The sequence below is a fragment of the Grammomys surdaster genome, unplaced genomic scaffold (assembly GCF_004785775.1).
Source record: "Grammomys surdaster isolate TR1022 unplaced genomic scaffold, NIH_TR_1.0 259, whole genome shotgun sequence".
In the NCBI taxonomy this organism is placed as follows: domain Eukaryota; kingdom Metazoa; phylum Chordata; class Mammalia; order Rodentia; family Muridae; genus Grammomys; species Grammomys surdaster.
Genome location: NW_021604700.1, coordinates 2,938,045 through 2,956,052, shown reverse-complemented (window position 1 = coordinate 2,956,052; position 18,008 = coordinate 2,938,045). Strand labels below are relative to the sequence as shown.

At 42.0% G+C, this 18,008-nt stretch overlaps 1 protein-coding gene across 1 annotated transcript in view; it reads right to left on the bottom strand.

The window, feature by feature from the left end:
- Positions 1-222: 222 nt before the first annotated feature.
- The window catches only part of Colgalt2 (collagen beta(1-O)galactosyltransferase 2), a 105,984-nt gene continuing 88,198 nt past the window's right edge, over positions 223-18,008 (bottom strand). The window contains exons 8-12 of the mRNA XM_028775758.1: positions 14,758-14,864; positions 11,569-11,701; positions 10,382-10,509; positions 6,680-6,886; positions 223-1,402 (exon numbers count right to left, since the gene is read on the bottom strand). Of these exons, the coding sequence (XP_028631591.1) occupies positions 1,126-1,402; positions 6,680-6,886; positions 10,382-10,509; positions 11,569-11,701; positions 14,758-14,864 (852 nt within the window). The 3' untranslated portion in view covers positions 223-1,125. The remainder of the gene's footprint in view (positions 1,403-6,679; positions 6,887-10,381; positions 10,510-11,568; positions 11,702-14,757; positions 14,865-18,008) is intronic.

The following is an 18,008-nucleotide window of genomic DNA, read 5'->3' as shown; positions in this document are numbered from 1 at the left end:
TCCCCCAGTATGCAATGACAGTCTGAGACAACTGTTTTTCTGCTTCACTCTACAGAGAATAGTTTTTCCCACATTTGTAAAATAAATAATTCAGAATATAATGAAATTCCAAGGACAATTATGAGGCTGAAATGTGTTCTGCCTCTCACAGTGACTTATTAAACTCATCAACAGTGACTTATTAAACGCATACCTGCAGCTCATCCCCAGGTGAAAGGGCGACACATAACATGTGAGGTTCTGGGTCACCCCATCCCTCACAACCTGTATATATTACAGTTTTCTTTATAAATAGATATATTGGACTTAAGCCACAATACAAATGCCAAAGGTTGAGATCTTTCCCCCATAAATATCATAGCCACATGGCACTAGACATTTTAATGAAAGTTCTAGCTGCCATGATGGTCAAGAGCTGTGTCTCAGCCCAAACCAGTTACTTACTCCATTGGATAATAACCACTGAGCCATCTCCCCAGCTCCCACTCCACTGGATAATAAAGCCAAGAATAAAACGTTCACTTTGTAACAAGCTCATGACAGAGCTCCTTTGAATAAAAGCCCAATTAATGGTTTGGTTCCCCAGCCCCAGACACTTGTTACATAGAACAGTTTTCAAGGTCACATCAAACAGACGAATAAATGTAGTCTCGATGGCTTAATGGTTTCAGGGTCGAATCTGCCACATAAAATGGACTACTCAGATTAATAAACAAGATCCACTGCCTTGTCTGTGTTGACTGCCCACTTACTGATGTGACAGCTCAGGGTGTCATTTCTTGGATGAGAATATGAACCCTGTTGTCACATCAGTGTGGCTAACAGTGTTCTATGGCCAGTGAGCAGAACTGGGCATTTGGACTGAGGTTTAACAGCCATCCCAGGAATGGTTTCCTAGGGAATTTGGTTTTCAATTTCTCCGTTCTTCACTATTTGAATTATATAATTTTGATGAATCACATCAAACCACCTGATTAGATGACTGCCATCTCTAAAAAACAAAACAAAAAACAAAAACAACAACAAAAAACAAAAAACAAAACCAAAACTGGCACAAACAGATGAGTAGCCCTTTAGAAAACCCAGACAGTGATGAACCATGTGGACCACACAGCCAGGAAGCTCTCAGAGTTCATCCCTTGAAGGCACGGTATCCAGAGAAGTTGGCGGTGGTAGTGCTTCTGTGTTCTTGGCATTGCTGTGGATGTGTCCTTGTTTCCGGGACTTCCAGGAGTGTGTCCTGTCCCAGTCAGTGGCCACTGTCTCATTGTCCCAGATGGTTGACGTTTCTGTGTCGCTCAGATAGCCTGGTTGGCCTGTGTAGTGCGTGGGGTAGATGAGCAGAGGTTCTGCAGAGAAGGCTTTCAAGTCCCTGGACTCATAATACTCCTTGTACTCGGCCCTGTAAAACAGAGGTGCACATCCACATGAGAGGCAGAAGTCTCAGGGAACAGGGAAGGCAGAGAGCCCTGCTTGTCATCTCTGAAACCTCCTGGGTTCATTTCTTGCTTTTGTGCATTGATTGTGGGGAACCTTAGACTACAAACATAAAAAGGATTTTTTTGCTTCTGGTCTGGGCCTGAGCACTGAGCAGATCCTGGGCGGCTGCTCTGCACCCAATCTCACAAAACCCAGAGGAAGTGGGCCTCCTAGGAGCTCTAACCTGGGCAGCATCTTAGGTAAGGAGACAGCAACACCCACCCCAAACAGGGAGTAACTGGGACCCACTAGGACCCAGGAATTCACTCCTGGCCCGGAGCACTGGTTCCTTCTGGTCAAGGCCATTGAGCAGATCTTGGGCCCCAGCTCTAACCCCAGTAGTAACACCCACCCCACACAGTTCTGAAACAACCAAGATAATAGGAAAGACAGGCTCCAGTCAGAGATAGCGCAGGTAGCACTAAGGAGATCCAGATGGCAAAAGGCAAATGCAAGGACATAAGCATCCACAACCCAGGGTACTTAGCATCATTAGAACTTAGTTCTCCCACACTAGAAAGTCCCGAATTCCCCAAATCACCAGGAACGCAAGATTCAGATTTTAAACCACTTCTAATGATGATGATAGAGGACTTTAAGAAGGACATAAATAACACTCTCAAAGAATTTGAGGAGAACACAGTTAAACAGGTAGAAGCCCTTAAAGAGGAAACACAAAAATCCCTTAAAGAATTACAAGAGAACATAACCAAACAGGTGAAGGAATTGAACAAATTCATCCAGGACGTAAAAATGGAAGTAGAAACAGTAAAAAAATCACAAAGGGAGACTACCCTGGAGATAGAAAACCTAGGAAAAAAATCAGGAGTCATAGATGCAAACATCACCAACAGAGTACCAGAGATAGAAGAGAGAATCTCAGGTACAGAAGATACCATAGAATATATTGACATAACTGTTAAAGAAAATACAAAATGCAAAAAGTTCTTAACACAAAACATCCAGGAAATCCAGGACACAATGAGAAGACCAAACCTAAGGATAATAGGTATAGATGAGAGTGAAGATTCCCAACTTAAAGGGCCAATAAATATCTTCAACAAAATTATAGAAGAAAACTTCCCTAACTTAAAGAATGAGAAGCCCATAAACATACAAGAAGCATACAGAATGCCAAATAGACTAGACCAGAAAAGAAATGCCTCCCGTCACATAATAATCAAAACACCAAATGCACAAAACAAATAATATTAAAAGCAGTAAGGGAAAAAGGCCAAGTAACATATAAAGGCAGACCTATAAGAATTACACCAGACTTCTCACCAGATACTATAAAAGCGAGAAGATCCTGGACAGATGTCATACAGACCCTAAGAGAACACAAATGCTAGTCCAGGCTACTATACCCAGCATAACTCTCAATTACCATAGATGGAGAAACCAAGATATTCCATGACTAAACCAAATTTACACAATATCTTTCCACAAACCCAGCATTACAAAGGATATTAGAGAGAAAGCTCCAATACAAGAAGAGAAATTATACCCTAGGAAGAGCAAGAAAGTAATCCTCTTCCAACAAATCCAAAGAAAATAGCCACACAAAGATAATTCCACCTCTAATAACAAAAATAACAGGAAGCAACAATCATTGTTCCTTAATATCTCTTAACATCAATGGACTCAATTGCCCAATAAAAAGACATACGCTAATGGACTGGATATGTAAATAGGACCCAGCATTTTGCTGCATACAGGAAACTCACCTCAGTGACAAAGATGGACACTACCTTAGAGTAAAAGGCTGGAAAACAAATTTTCAAGCAAATGGTCTAAAGAAACAAGCTGGAGTAGCCATTCTAAAACCTACAGCCCGAGAACACAAAGGGAGAAACTCATGGCTCCACCTGTATAGGTAGTTGAGGGTGGCCTTGTCAGGCATCAGTGGAAGTAGAGGGCCTTGGTGCCTGATAGTTTGGATTCTCTAGTACTGGGGAATTTGAGAGCAGGGAGGCGGGAATGGGAGGATGGTGGGAGCACACCCTCATAGAAACTCCCAGAATTATATGGATTAGATATGATAGAGACATGACACCAGAAGACTAGATTCCAGAATTCAAACAAAAAAGATCTTGGTACTAAAATTTGTCTAGAGAATTGTATACTGCAGAATACACAACCTTGGTGTATCTACTCATCAAGCAAGCTGAGCAGACCTGCTCAAACCTCTGATGTCCTAGAATCTCAGCTGGATGCAGTGAAGGCATAGACGTCAGAGGCTTATCAATTTACTCTTCCCCCCACCCCTCTTCTAATATCTCAACGCCTGTAATCAGCTTGAAGAAGTTAGTGAAGAGTCGGTGCCTCTATTTCCTGGGCTTGGGGACTGAGGTGGTTAATATTGGGCTGTCTTTCTAGGGAAAAGTAGTGGTTTTATTGGAACAGAGAGGAATAGCTAGGATTTATTGCATAGCCATAACCTATTGGTAGAAAGCTGTATAATTGTTATTAAGCTGAAGTTATAATTTCTCAAATGGTACAAAATTTACTTTGATTTCAAATTTAAGGTTTTCATTGGTACGAGTTTCTTATTGATATAGAAGTAAGATTAATATTGTTACTTTCATAGGCATTGTGCCTATATAACACATTTAGGAATATAAGGCTTAGACCCAGTCCTTATTTAACTTTTTAAACTGATTTGAGATGGTTAGCCTGTGAGTTAAGGGCCTATAGCAAATTCATGGCTCTGAGTTTATTGTTAGGGTGTTTTCTACATTTTGTTTAGAAATAGCTGAGAGGAGTTAACAGACAACAGTCCAGATTGCCTTACATTGATAGTTGGTTTTCAAAATGTCAGTAGTCCACAGAATTGACATTACAAACATTTCTGTATTAATGTTCATTTTGATTAGAGACCTGTCTGCTCCTGACAGCTTCCTGTCTTGGATTCTAAGAAGAAATTGAGCATCTTTGGAGTTACTCCAGTTGTGGTGAGACAGCCACTAGGCAAGAACTGAATCTTTTCATCTACAGACAAAGTACTGTCCTGAAAAGGACACACTTGTGGAATAGTCAACTGATTATATCTGCCAAGACAGAGTAATCAGCCCTTAATAATTCTGCATCACTAGGTCTGTCAGATGATCCTGGGCCAGAAGGCTGAAGATTGGATGCTCCAACGTTTTGTAGTATAGGGACTGTCCAGGTGTTCAGTGGTCTCTATAAATTGGCTAAGTTTTAGAAGCTATGTTTTGTGCTTCCCACAATTTCAGTTAATTCAGTCATTCTGGATTTCTGACAAGGTTGAAGACTTATAGTCTCATAGCCAATTTCAGCTATTTACTTTGAGAGAAAAGATTTGAATGGATGGTTTTCAGCTGACATTCATTCTAAAGCCAAGAAAAAAGCCAGGTTCAGAACTATGTCTTTTACTTAGGAGAGATGACAGAGGTTCTGGTTAGTTAACAAAATGATAGACTGGGTATTAGGTCTATCTTGAACCTTACTGATATAAATTAATATAGTTATGCTCTAATTGTATTTTGAGAGAAAAGTTTTATCTTAACAGGAAGGGTGATATGTAGGAGGAGCTAAGGTGGGAGGAGTAAGGAGAAGAGGAGAAAGAGAGGAGGAGCTAGGAGATGAGAGAGAAAGGGGGGGGCGGAACATGGAGGTGGATGTCTGCGTGTCTCCGCCAGTCAAAGATAGTTGGTATATCTAGGTTGGGTATTGGGTTACACTTCTGATTGTATGGGCATCTTGTTATTGAGCATTACCAAACTTATAAAGCCTTTGATTAACATTTGAAAAAAAAGTTACTAATAAAAAAAAAAATAAAAAAAGTAAGATGAAATACCCCCCACCCCCTCCCCCCCAAAAAAAGATTTCTTTAAAGTGTTCAGAAGATCTGTACAGACAAGCGAAAGGGCCAGGCTCAACCTGTTGTTGTTAGGTAGAACAGTTTAGTGAATGAGTTTCAAGTTTTACTCTGGAAGGTAAAAATTCAACTCTGTTGGACTCACAGCAATAAATCAACATGATCAATTCCCAATCAGTGTTCCATTCCTGTTTCTAGTGGTAAAGAAATGAAGACATCTGAGACCTGGATAGCAGCAAGGGACATAGGGTAAGGGACATGGAGAAGGTTTGGAGGCATGCTAGCTGGCCAGTTCTTGCTTGCTGCCCTGGCTCTATGCAGTTGTAAAGCTAGAGGGACATCTTTGCTTTCCTCCAAGGGTTCCTTGAAGTTGGAAGGTACCTATACAGTATTTTTGTCCATTGGAGAAATAAGTACTAAGTAAGTACTATTTTCCTTCCTGTTTCAGGAGATAGTGGTTCCACTCTATGTTTCTATCAGGATACAGAGGTGGAGCTTGTTGCATAAAAGATGGCACAGAGCTCCAGTTTTACTGGTGACAAGATAAAATGAACAAGCTGTATTGTGGGAACCTCAACAGCTAAAACAAAAGGTCAGAGACGGAGATCACTTAGCAACTGAGAGAAGGAATCAAGGTTAAAACCTGGCCTCTTGCTACACTCATGAGTTTAGGAAACACTGGTTGAGCAGCTGTTACTGTACTCTAAGGACCCAGAGGTGTGTGGCTATTCCTGCCTCCAAGGGCTCATAGCCTACTCTGAGGATTAACAGGTAGCCATCATTTACCAGACCTTTGATAAGAGTCAGGTCAGTCAGCTGGGCCTTTGGGATTTGAGCACTGTGTTCCTTCTTCCTTTGATATCAGGCTCAGAAGGCATCTCCACATCCCTTGAATTTCTTGCCACCTCCATGACTATGTGTGTCATGATACATCATGATGATTTGTTCATGGGTCCACGTTATCTCTCAGAGGGTGAGCACTGAGAGGTCGTGTACACTACTACCTAGTGGTACACACGTAGTGAGCAGAGTGAACCTAGAATAAATCTAGGATGGCTTAAAAAAGATGACCTTTAGCTTCAGGTATGTGAAGTTACAAAGTCAGAAGAACATACACAAGTAGATTCCAAGCAGACCATTGTCCTGTGCACTGAGTCATGAAGAGGATATTAGACAAGACAGTCACCTCCTCTGTCTCATCCTGTCCGTTTAAAGGTCTACTCAACTTTTCCAGGTTATGGTTATAAACGGATTCTTTAGAAAAGCCATACTACTATAAAAACACCAACTTCTACCCAAGAGGCTTAATTTATGAACAGTATGTGTCTAAGGGACAGGTGGCCATGGCAGGAGACTTACACAGGATGCTTGTTATACATGATTGGCAGAAACTCATCCACTGGCAACATCTTCCCAAAAGGATCAGCTCCAACGAGCTTCTGTGCACCTTCTAGGGAGATGGCGTAGCCCAGCGTCCAGTAGGAATAATCGGCTTCGACGAGATTTACAACGTTGGGCACCGCCTTCTCTGGCTCTTTGACTTGCATTCTTTTTCGACCGATGTAACTGTAAGAAGATGGAAAGGGGAGAAAAGTTCCAACTCGAACATTAGAATATCGAGGACTAGAAGAATAGAGCACATATTTAGTTTTAAAAGCTGTCTTAAAGCCTGAATTCTCGTGTCTTTTCCTAATGTGTACCACCACAGAGATCATCCCATCAGTATCCATATTTGCTATTGGTTCTCATAAAGTCAGTTTCCCAACTCCATTTATCAGCACGCTAACTATTCAGGCCTAGTGGTCTGTCTTTAAGCCAGAAAGGGAAGATGCAGAGATGAAAGATTGTTTGGATGATTTCCCTGGGATGATATTTCCAGCTGTGTTTAAAGAGTTTGGAAAGGAACAAAAAAAGCCAGATGTGAGAATCTTGAGTTTGTTGTCTTCATGTCCCCAGAGCTTCTGCCTCAGATGCTTCCTGTACTACTTCCCATGTGCTGGCACTAAACAGCACAGAGAAGGCTGTGGGTGAGAAAGAGTCTGCGGCAGAGGATCTAGAGACCCAAGGGGAGTCCCAAAGGGTTCCTTCTGGGGAGTCTGAGTGACAATTCTGAAAGTCTTGCCCCTTTACACTCTGCTCATGTGCTGAAGAAGACTCTGAGGCCTGAAGAACAAGAACATATTCTGCTTTCAGCTCTTCTAGGGAACTCAAGCATATGTCCTCAGAGTTTGACTTTCTCGAGTGTAGTAGAGAAGAAACTTCTAGTGAGCACCTGAACTGTGGCTACAAGGACTGAGGAACCGACTTTATAATCTTACTAATTTAAATTCCAACTTAGGTGGTGCCATCTGACCCATCTCTAATACAACTCCTGCACATAAAGATCACAAGACATCAGGAAAGAAAGGGTGGAGAGATTGTAAGAGCCAGAGGAATGGCATATTTGCTATGAGACTGCATCTCCTAGGAATGTCAGGGAAGCTACACCATGAAGTTTCAACAACATGGCTGCCTAAACAAGACCTGAGTAAGTACAATACCAATAGACACAGAAGGAGGAAGTCTTATGTGGTTCAGCCTTAGATAAAGAGTGACAGCAAACTAAGGAATACTGAGAGCAGGAATCTCCCTAACCCTGGGAAGAACCCCCTGTCTTAGGGTTTTACTCCTGTGAATAGATACCATGACCAAGACAACTCTTATAAGGACCACATTTAATTGGGGCTGCTTACAGGTTCAGAATTTCAGTCCATTATCGTCAAGGTGGGAGCATGGCAGCATTTAGGCAGGGATGGTGCAGGAGGAAATAAGAGTCCTATATCTTCATCTGAAGGCTGTTAGTAGAATACTCACTTCCAGGCAGCTAAGACTAGGGTATTAAAGCCCACACCTACATTGACACATCTACTCCAACAAGGCCATACATCTCCTAATAGTGCCACTCCCTGGGTTGAGCCTTTACAAACCATAATACCCCCAATACCAAGTGGTCAGCCCTGAAATCATATATGTATCTGTAACATTTTATAGATTAAACAAGTTATACTTATGTATGTAGGATATATATTATATATATTATACATGTAGGTAATAACAGTAAAGAAAAAGAGGCCAGGGGCATGGATTTGAGAGAGAGCAAGGAGAGCTACGTGGGAGGGATTGGAGGGAGGAAAGGTAAGGAGAAATGACAAAAGTACATTATAATTTTAAAAACTTAAAAAAGAATTTTAAAAATAAATTTAAAATTTAATATTTTTAGCTATGTAAAATGCTTTTTTCCCCTGCAAAGCAAGATTATTATTTAGTAGAATTATAGTTTAACAGTTGACATTTTATTTTCTAGGTTTAATTATGTTCAGAGTGTAAGCATAAACAGGTTTTTGAAGATGGCACCCAAACCATAAACTATCCCATTCATGCTTTAAAATAGTATTTATATGCTAAAAAAGTAATACTTAGATATATTTGGCTAAATAAAAACATATTAAATAGAACTCATTTTATCTTATTTAATTTTTAACCTTTCAGTCCAGTCAGAAAATTTGAAATAACATATATGGATCACACTGTATTTTCTACTGAATAAAACTCCCCAGTTAAGTCCAGTGACTGTTTAGAGTGTCCTGATTTATTATTTAGGTTTTTCCTGGAAACAACACAGCTACTAATCATGGACAGATTATCTTCTGTATTTGGTTTGAGTAGCACTTCTTCATTAAAACAGTCAATGGTTCTTTCAAAGACAAATGAATCTGTGGCATTTTAGGATATTCTCTGACTCTTTCTATCCTTATCAGGACAGCTGTCCTTCCTTCTTGGATCTGGTGATGCTCTGTCCTGAGAATGCACCAACCATGCTACCCAAGAGTGGGCATGTATGCCGAGTCTCTGCTTTAGGTGTCCTGGATGGTGTTTTCTGTGATCATTGAGCATCAAAAATTGCCTTTGAGTGTGTCACATAAGCACATAGCTTCCAATCTGTGTGGGCATGATGTTCTACCATAGGCTATGTGGCCACAGATTCAGAAGGTCTGAAGAGCAGTGACTTCTGAAGGCTAGAACTGTAATCCTAACAGACTGTTCAGAATATGGATCACGTGACTCAGCTCTGACAGGGGAAGGGCTCTCTTTAATTACATCATATAATTTTTGAGGTCTATTTCCTAGGTAATTAGATCATTGCTGGGTTTCTTTTTAAGTTCTTTCTAAGTTTAAAAGAGGAGTTCCATCAGGGTCCAAATTTATCTTCCCTGCTGAAGATGGAAGGGCAAGGAAAACTAGGCTGTTTCAAATGAGCAGGCTCTAATTTGGCAAGATTACCTTAGATACACAGTTGGAAAACTTGGGATGTTTCTGCTTCATTGGAGGGAACAGAAAGTGTTGCTTATTTTACAAAGAAAAGGAGAGTAGCGGGAGAGAAAGGGAAGAACGAAAGAAGGAAAAAGAAAAGATGCTAACCCAGAGGGAAGAGGCTAAACTCTAATTAGTACCAACTCTGAGCTAGCACTCCCTGAGTGAGCCTGGCTTCCCATCACAAGCCCAGTGGTCAGTGTTTTCCCTTGTTAGACAATCCCATCCCTGTGGAGGAGCTTTCTTCTGATCCTTCCACATCCTACCCCATCAGGGATGGCAGAGGCAACTTCTGTCCTGGGGAGCTGATATTCATGTACACATTGCTCTTAAATGAATGCCTGCTACTCCCTCTTCACACCCGGCCCACAGGCCACTTTGCTTTGCAGGTGAAATTTCCACTATTCTCCCCAGTGGTCCTCAGGGCATTTCCTCCCACGTCAAGAGGGCCTTGATCAGCTGGCTGACTCCAATCTCATAAAAAACAAAACAAAACAAAACAAAACCTCCCATAATTTCTCACCTTCAAGAGGAGATGGAGGCAAAACCAGCCACCCAACCTTTCCCTACTTCTTATTTCTGGGAACATCTGTGGTGTAAAACTCAGGTAAATGGAAGGAAGCTTCACTGCGTCTCCTACCAGCTGGGGCGGTGGGCTTTCTGTACCTTGGAGAAGACTGCTCCTCAGAGCTACCCATTCTTGTGACTCACATCAGTTCCCAGTCCAGCTGAGCCTTGTCAATGTCCTCCATCAGCTTCATCAGCTTCTTCTTAAACTGATGCTCAAAACGCACATCATCCTCAATGACCAGGGTCTTCTCCAGCTCTCGGTCAATCACCTGTGAAGGCCACCAGTGGGGAGCGCCGAATGAAAACTTTGATACCCATTTTTATTTTTAAAAGCTCATAACTTGGATCCAAGATAATGTCCGTTGACAGCCGGTTGTATAGATGATTGTGCCATATTCATAGCAGTGAAACGATATGATTTACAACTACCTTAATGGTACAGTGGTAGCAACCTTGCAGGTTAAAATCTCTCAAACCCAATACTGAGAACTTGTATGCATTGTGTTGTTCAAAGACAGGTCATGCCATGCTGTCACATGTCAGGATGGAGGTTACCCTGGGGAAATAGTGACCACAAGGCTGTACAGAGGAGGCACCTCAGGGCATGCCTGCCACCTGTTTCTTGATCTCAGTATTGATTGACATAGTTATCTTACTTTATGTGTGCCATTTCCTTGACTGTATCTTATAATCTATGTACTTCTATATGTTTCTATAACATTTTATTTAAATCATAGAAAAAGAAAAGACCAGTCAAAACTGGACCATTAAAGGAGAGAAGGCACCAAGAGGTCCTTATTTAGTTTTTCGTTTCCTTTGTGTTCTTCTCCCTTCTTGTGTGAAGTGACTCTTGTTCATGCACTCTGAGCTCCAATGCCACCTCCAATAGTATCTTGATGTATAAGACATGGTGTCCAGTTACAGCTCTACCTCTTCCTACCTGAAAACATTAAGGCTTTCTGCCTGCTGTGTGTAGAATCCATCCTGCCTAACCTGGCCTCACATGCCTTCTGTGTGATTCCTGCATGAATTCATTTGATAAATAACATGATAGACATTCACAAAGCATTCCTGTTTATGGAGAAGGGGAACTTAGGAAAACAAAGTTCCTACAATGTGAAAACTGACACCTACCATTGTCCCACAGGGTGCTAAGGCCACCATCCTAGTGCCTTTGCTGCTGACCTTGGGCTGATGGGACACATAAAGCAAGAACAATTTTCAAGCATACTTCTGGGACAATCCTCTTGCATCTGACCCTAATTCACCTGGAAGGTTCCAGTCTCCCTTTCTCTCATTACCAGAGTGTTCCTCTAGAGAATATTTACCTCTTTCCAGACAGAGAAGTGACTAAGGAAGCAGCCAATTTCGCCCCTGGTTAAAGGCCTGGAGGAGTAGGGGTCCCGGTAACCTGGTAGCATTTCAATGTTCCAGGCCTTCAGCTGGCTTGTGTTGAGTGCCCTGAATGACAAAGAATATAAATGAAAATTATTAGGTCAATGTGTCCCCACTCCAGATCAGGGAGGGAAAGAAGGGGATAAGGGGAAAGAGAGAGAGAGACTGCATGTTTCCTTAGAGCTTCTCTATACATGGAGAAAGACTTCTCAGTTTCCTATAATTCTGTCGATGCCTGCCAGGATGTTGAATCACAATAGCATTATGAATGTAATGAAAGCAAAAAAAAAATGGCCTCTTTTATATATATACATCCCTCACAGTGCCAAACATCATTTCCCCCATATGTTTTCTAAAAACTTTGAAAAAGTACTCTCGTAAAGAAAAGAAATCAATATATAGGCACATTACATAAGAGCTGAAGACAGGAAGGAATGAGGGGATGCGCTGTGCACAGGTAACTGCCTTTTGGACCTTAAACTAAAGCAAGGCCAAAAATAAAAACTACACAGATAAATTTACCAAATGGTGGAGTGAAGTTCTCATGATCAAAACAGTGAGGCATTGGTGAAAATGGCCAATCAGCTTTCTAAAACTCTGGAAATCAACCAAGCTCTCACAATGCCCAATGAGAACAGTGGAGTCTCTAACACCACCTTCTGTTTGATAGGCTTCATGCTTACCCTCGTTGAATTCTTTTCTCCTGGCCCAACAGCATCCTTGAAAAACAGTCACCCCACAAAATCATGAGTAGTTGTGAAAACTGGGGTCGAGTAGCTACTGAAAGTGACAGGGTGGACGGGCACTCCCTGAGGACCTGCTTCAGGGACACCATCCTTATCCAAGTCAGCAGTCTTACAGAAATACATTATAGAACACAAAACAACACAGAACACACACACACACACACACACACACACACACACAGACACACATGCACACACACTATTGAATTACTAAAATCAAGAATGAAAGGGCAAGTATCCTATTGACATTATAGAAGTAAAAACAATTATACTATAAATGTTTGCCAAAATTAAAACAACATATTAAATGAACAAATTTATACAAAGGTAAAACTACTGAAATTACTTAAACTTAAGAAATTCTGAATAGGTCTAAAACAAGTAAAATGGGTTGAGTTAGAAATCTGAAATCTTCCACAAAGAAAAACCTAGAGCCAGAGTCAGATGTTTAAAGAAGAATTAATAAAAATTCCTAATAACCTTTGAGGAAGAAGGGAGGTGGTGGAGAGAGAGAGGAGGGAACCAATCCCAAAAGATTCTATGAAGCCAGTATTATCTGAAACGAAATAAAAAAAATTACAGGCCAATATTCCTATTAATATAGATGCAGAATTTAAAAGAAAACACTAGTAGATGGAATCTAGCAACAGAGGTGAGGAATTGTACAACAGGACTAGGTGAATTTGTTTTCCAGGATTACAACTGTAGTTTAACCTGTGAAGGTCTATGTTGATAGACAAGAAGCTATGTGGTCATCCCAATGGCAGATGCATTTGACCAACTTTCATGTTAAAAATTATAAGAAAACAGCAATAAAAGATCTACACTGTCAGCTCGATAAAACTGCACCTTGAGTAGAGTATTTAACAGAGAAAACCTAAATGTTTTCTCTCTGAGATTAGGAATAAGACAAAAATCTCAGCTCTCATCATATCCTTCGAATGTTGTGTTCAAGGCCACAGCCAGGCAGGGCTGTAAGGCAAGGCAAGGAAATAAGAGCTATCTAGACTGCAAAAGAGGAAGTACTGCTTCCTCCAATTGTAAATGACAAGATCTTGCCTACCGAAGAACCAAAGCAATGAGTGTACACACACAAACACACACACACACAAACGCACGCACGCACGCATGCACGTGAACACACCGCACAATTAGAATTGACAACTAAGGCTGCAGAATACATGATCAGTATAAAACAATCTATAGTGTCTTTATACATTTGGCAGTAAATACTAAAAACAGTAAGTTAAGGAAATAATCCTATTACCATTGCATCAACAAATGCCAAAGGATAAATTTAACAATGTAAACGAAAGACAAGCTAAAGGCAACAAGCCCTCATTCAAACAACTGACATATCTCTATTAAGTGAAGTGACTTGTTATGATTCTTGGCACTTCTTCAACTGACCTGTAGGTTCAGTGCAGCGCCTATCAACACCCAAGCTGGTGTGTGTGTGTGTGTGTGTAAATCTATGTGTAAACTGACAAGATAACAGTAAAGCTCACAGGACACCAGGCAAAATAAGTAACAACGGTCTAGGACTCATGTTTCCTTATACAGAAAGCTACTGCCATTAAGTCAACATGCTACTGCCATTAGGATAGGCCTATCTATGATTTAACTCAATGAAATTAAGAGGTCAGGGGCATTCTCTTACATTTATGGTCAACTGACTTCTGACAGAGGTTCCCCGAGTTCAGAGGGTAAAGTGTAATTTTCAAATAAGTGACGCGGAGAAAGCCAGATGACCATATGGAGATGAGAAGGGAATCCCTACCTTGTATCACACATAAAAACGCTTAGCTCAGCAGAGATCAAAGGCTTAAATGTAAGAGAGAAAACTGAGACAAACCTGTAAACCCCAGCACTCTGGAGGCTGAGGCAGGAGAATTACAAGTTCAAAGCTAGCTTTGGTTGTAGTCAGTTCCAGGTATGTGTGATTCTACTGTCATATCTCCAGGAAAAATGGTCACTGTGGTCACTCTAGTATCTAGAAGTCTCACACAGCAGGACACATAAACCTTTATCTATTTTTTGTTAGTTTGCTTTCTTCAGACCGGAACATGGTTTCAAACACATTCCCTCTACTACATGAGAGAAAGCTGGAAACCGCCACAACTCTGAGAATGGCCAGAGACTGGGCCATCACATCCAGTGGTGTGAGGCACAGAGGTCACTGGGTGGGGAGTGGGTCCTAGGCCCACTCTCCAGGCTGAAATATCACTGCTCCTGTGCGTATCTCTCTCACAGGTCTATCCTTCATGGAAAGAACCTCAGAGGTCCCTCCCTCCCTCCAGGACTCCCTCTCAGTCAGACAAGGCACCACCTTGCTCCAACCACACCTGCAAGAGGGCGGGCAGGGGACTGACTCACTTCCCATCCACGGCCTCGACGATCTTGACCTCAATCTCCTGTTCGTAGAGTGTGCGCAGCATCCTGTCCCGCCTGTCCTTCCTGCGTTTGAGGTTGATCATAAAAATCTAAAGCAGGATACAAAAGGGCAAAGGAACGCGAGTGACTCGGGGTTATTTTAGGCCGGTTGAAAAGCTTAGGAAAACAAGCTTAGGAAGACGGATGTGAGGACCAGAGGAGTAAGGAGTGGGAAGCTGTGGCACGGCTTTGTCTTCCTTATTGGGCCCATGAGTGGCGATGGGAGCAAATGCTATTTATTGGATGGAGCTGCTTTCTAAACGCAACCTTCAGCAATGGCCTAACCTGCTGTTCCCGGATAGTCACCGACGGACATGTTCTCTCTCGTCTTGAGAAAATAAAGTTCAAAAAATGATCACCCCAAAGGCCAAAGGTGAATTAAACTGCGCGCACACAGCTCTGAAGGGGAGAAGTGGTTTGCGAGTGGCTAAATCAAGTACATGGACTAAACGCATCCATGTACTTCAGGTTTAATACTGCCGCTTGCAGTCTAAGGCCTGCTGTTTCCTTGCCTCAGTCTCCTCATCCAGGAATAGGGTCCACTGTGGCTCTACTCCACAAGTACTATGCTCTGTATCGTCACAATTCACATCCACTAGGCAAGGTTACAGGTTTCAAAAGCTAAGAAGAATATGAGTCTTCAGACTTCCAGAATAAACATTAAGATCTCAATCTCAAAAGCATTTTTTTTTTTTTTTTGGCGAGGATTCTTCAGCTCCCTAAAAGGATAAAGACATTGAAGACAGGGGCCCATTTCCCTGGTTGTTACCCTTGAGAGAGGAGAGAGTAGTACAAAACATGATTTGGGTATGAGTATTTTTAGGGTGCTCAACAGAGGGCACCTGCTGACTTGTGAATAAGGAAGGATGTGCATTTAGGCTTTCTCAGTGAGGGCCAAGTCCGCTTGTACCCCTCACCTCGGCCTGAAATGCCTGGCTGTACTAATGACAGCAGTACTAATACATAGACATCCTAAAGCAACTAAAGCCTCATGAAGACTGTTGCTGAGAGTTACCATTGTCTGTCTGTCTGTCTGTCTGTCTGTCTGTCTGTCTGTCTCTATCTATCTATCTATCTATCTACCTACTACCTAGTGTATATAGTGTAACTGTGTGGTTGTGGGTCCCGGGAAGTTCAGAGGACAATTGGCAGCAAGTGTTTTTAGCCACCAAACTGTCTTACCAGTGCATAAGTTAGTATTTAAATAAGGGCTGCTGGCTGCAAGCACTGATGAACTGATTTTGAATATTAAACTATTGGTAGATGTTACCATCCAGAAGGAATCTATGTCCCAGTGAAGGAGAAACCTATAGGAACAGGGCAGAGGATACTCGTTGCCTCCTGACTGTCTGGGTGACTCTGGGGACAGCATTAAAGGCTTCTGTATAGTTAGCTCTGCTATCTAGAAAAGGAGAGGTTTGAGCAAACCCACCCCTCAAGCCCTCTACATAGGAAAATTTGCACATATTGGTTTATAATAAAGTTGACTTCATGTTATGAGACTCGTGAAGAAATCCTATTGTGTAATTAGGCTGAGGCCCAGAATATACTGCACTGAGCTTGGCTCAATGGTCACTCTGAATATCATTTTAAATGTATGCTTTAGCAGGAACAGAAGTTGCACTGAGATGTCAACTGCAAGATATTCTCGTCTCTGTTCACAAACAGAGTTCTAGGAGCAACAGAACGCTCTTTGCAACATCTCCGGAGATGCTGGGCATGGCAGGCACTCAGCAGGATTTGATAACCTCTTGGTTTACTTAACTGGATGGTTATTAATAAAACAAAAAAAATCCATCATAATTTCTGTGTGATGTATATTTGGGACTTTGTAGCTTAAAGCATGTGCTGTCTTCTTTTATGCTTCATTTTCTCTGTCTTTGAATCCTAACTGTCAAGGGCTATGTTCCATTGCCCAGTTTTACAGACATAGGAAGGAAACGGCACATCCTCCGTGCATCCACAGAGCCATCTGAGGTCACTCAAGGAGACAAAGCAAAACAAAACAAAATAAACAGAGAAGAATCCAAAAAGTCCCCTGCAAACCAGAGGCCTCCAGTCAAGGAAGCTTTTAGTAAATAATAGTCCCGTCCTGGGCCCTGCCAGGGCAAGGGCAATAAACTCAGTAGCCATGAAGAGAAAACATAGACGGCTCGCTCATACTTAGTAAACAGAGCAAAGAACCGAGTGCCAAATACAGCCAGACTCGAGCAACCAGGTCACAGGATTGGAGGGAGGAAAAGACCTCTGACACCTCTTTTCCACAGCCAATGTCTGCTGCAGACAGAGAGATGATTATCCTGGGCTGTGGAAAGCAGAGTCCAGGTCTGCCTCACTTTCTAGGGCAGGCCTAACTAACACCACGTTCTGCCTGTGGCGGAGCAAGGCGGTCGTGGTTTTGTTTCATTTGCTGTGATCTGGTCCTCACAGAAATGTGATGCAGGAGGAAAAAGGAAGACACTGAAAGACACTTGGGCTCTCTTTTTGAGAACATGAAGAGAGGCCAGAGTCTCTGGGAAGGAGAACTGCACTCAGTAAGAGGCGGCTGTGTGGGAGCCCCTCCACCCCACAGCAAGGACCCACCACCGTGGTTCTGGTCAACCCACCCTTGTAGCACCGGTCAGTTTTGAAAATTATTTCCTATTTTTAGTAAATAGGAATAGACTCACTAGGGTCTATTTATACTTTGCTACATTTAAATTCATCTCTCCCTTTTCTGCCTTCTGAGGAAATGGCACAATCACTATTTGATATTCATGAAATACCCATTTCCAACTTTTGGAAGTCTAGCTTCAAGACAGTTTTGTAGCAAGGATCCCAATTCCTAGTTCTGTTAGCTCCTTGGGATGAATATGATTTGGAGACACAGATGTTAATGTTCCAATGTGATAAGGCATTTTCTTCCAAAAAGCATACTGGGCTCAAAGCACAATGCTTGACTTAAATCCAGAACCCCTGGAAGAATTCTGTCTCAGTTTGTGGACTTCTGGCAGGTCATAGCTCCAGACCACAAAACTCCTCAGCACTGACCAGCAACCACATAAGGGGCCGTGAAGGGTGCATGGCACAGACTCACAAGTCTGGCCCTGGAGACCATCTGTTTTACACGCTACCAAGAAAAGCAACTCTTTACATTATTCCCCTTCCTTCCTTCCTTCCTTCCTTCCTTCCTTCCTTCCTTCCTTCCTTCCTTC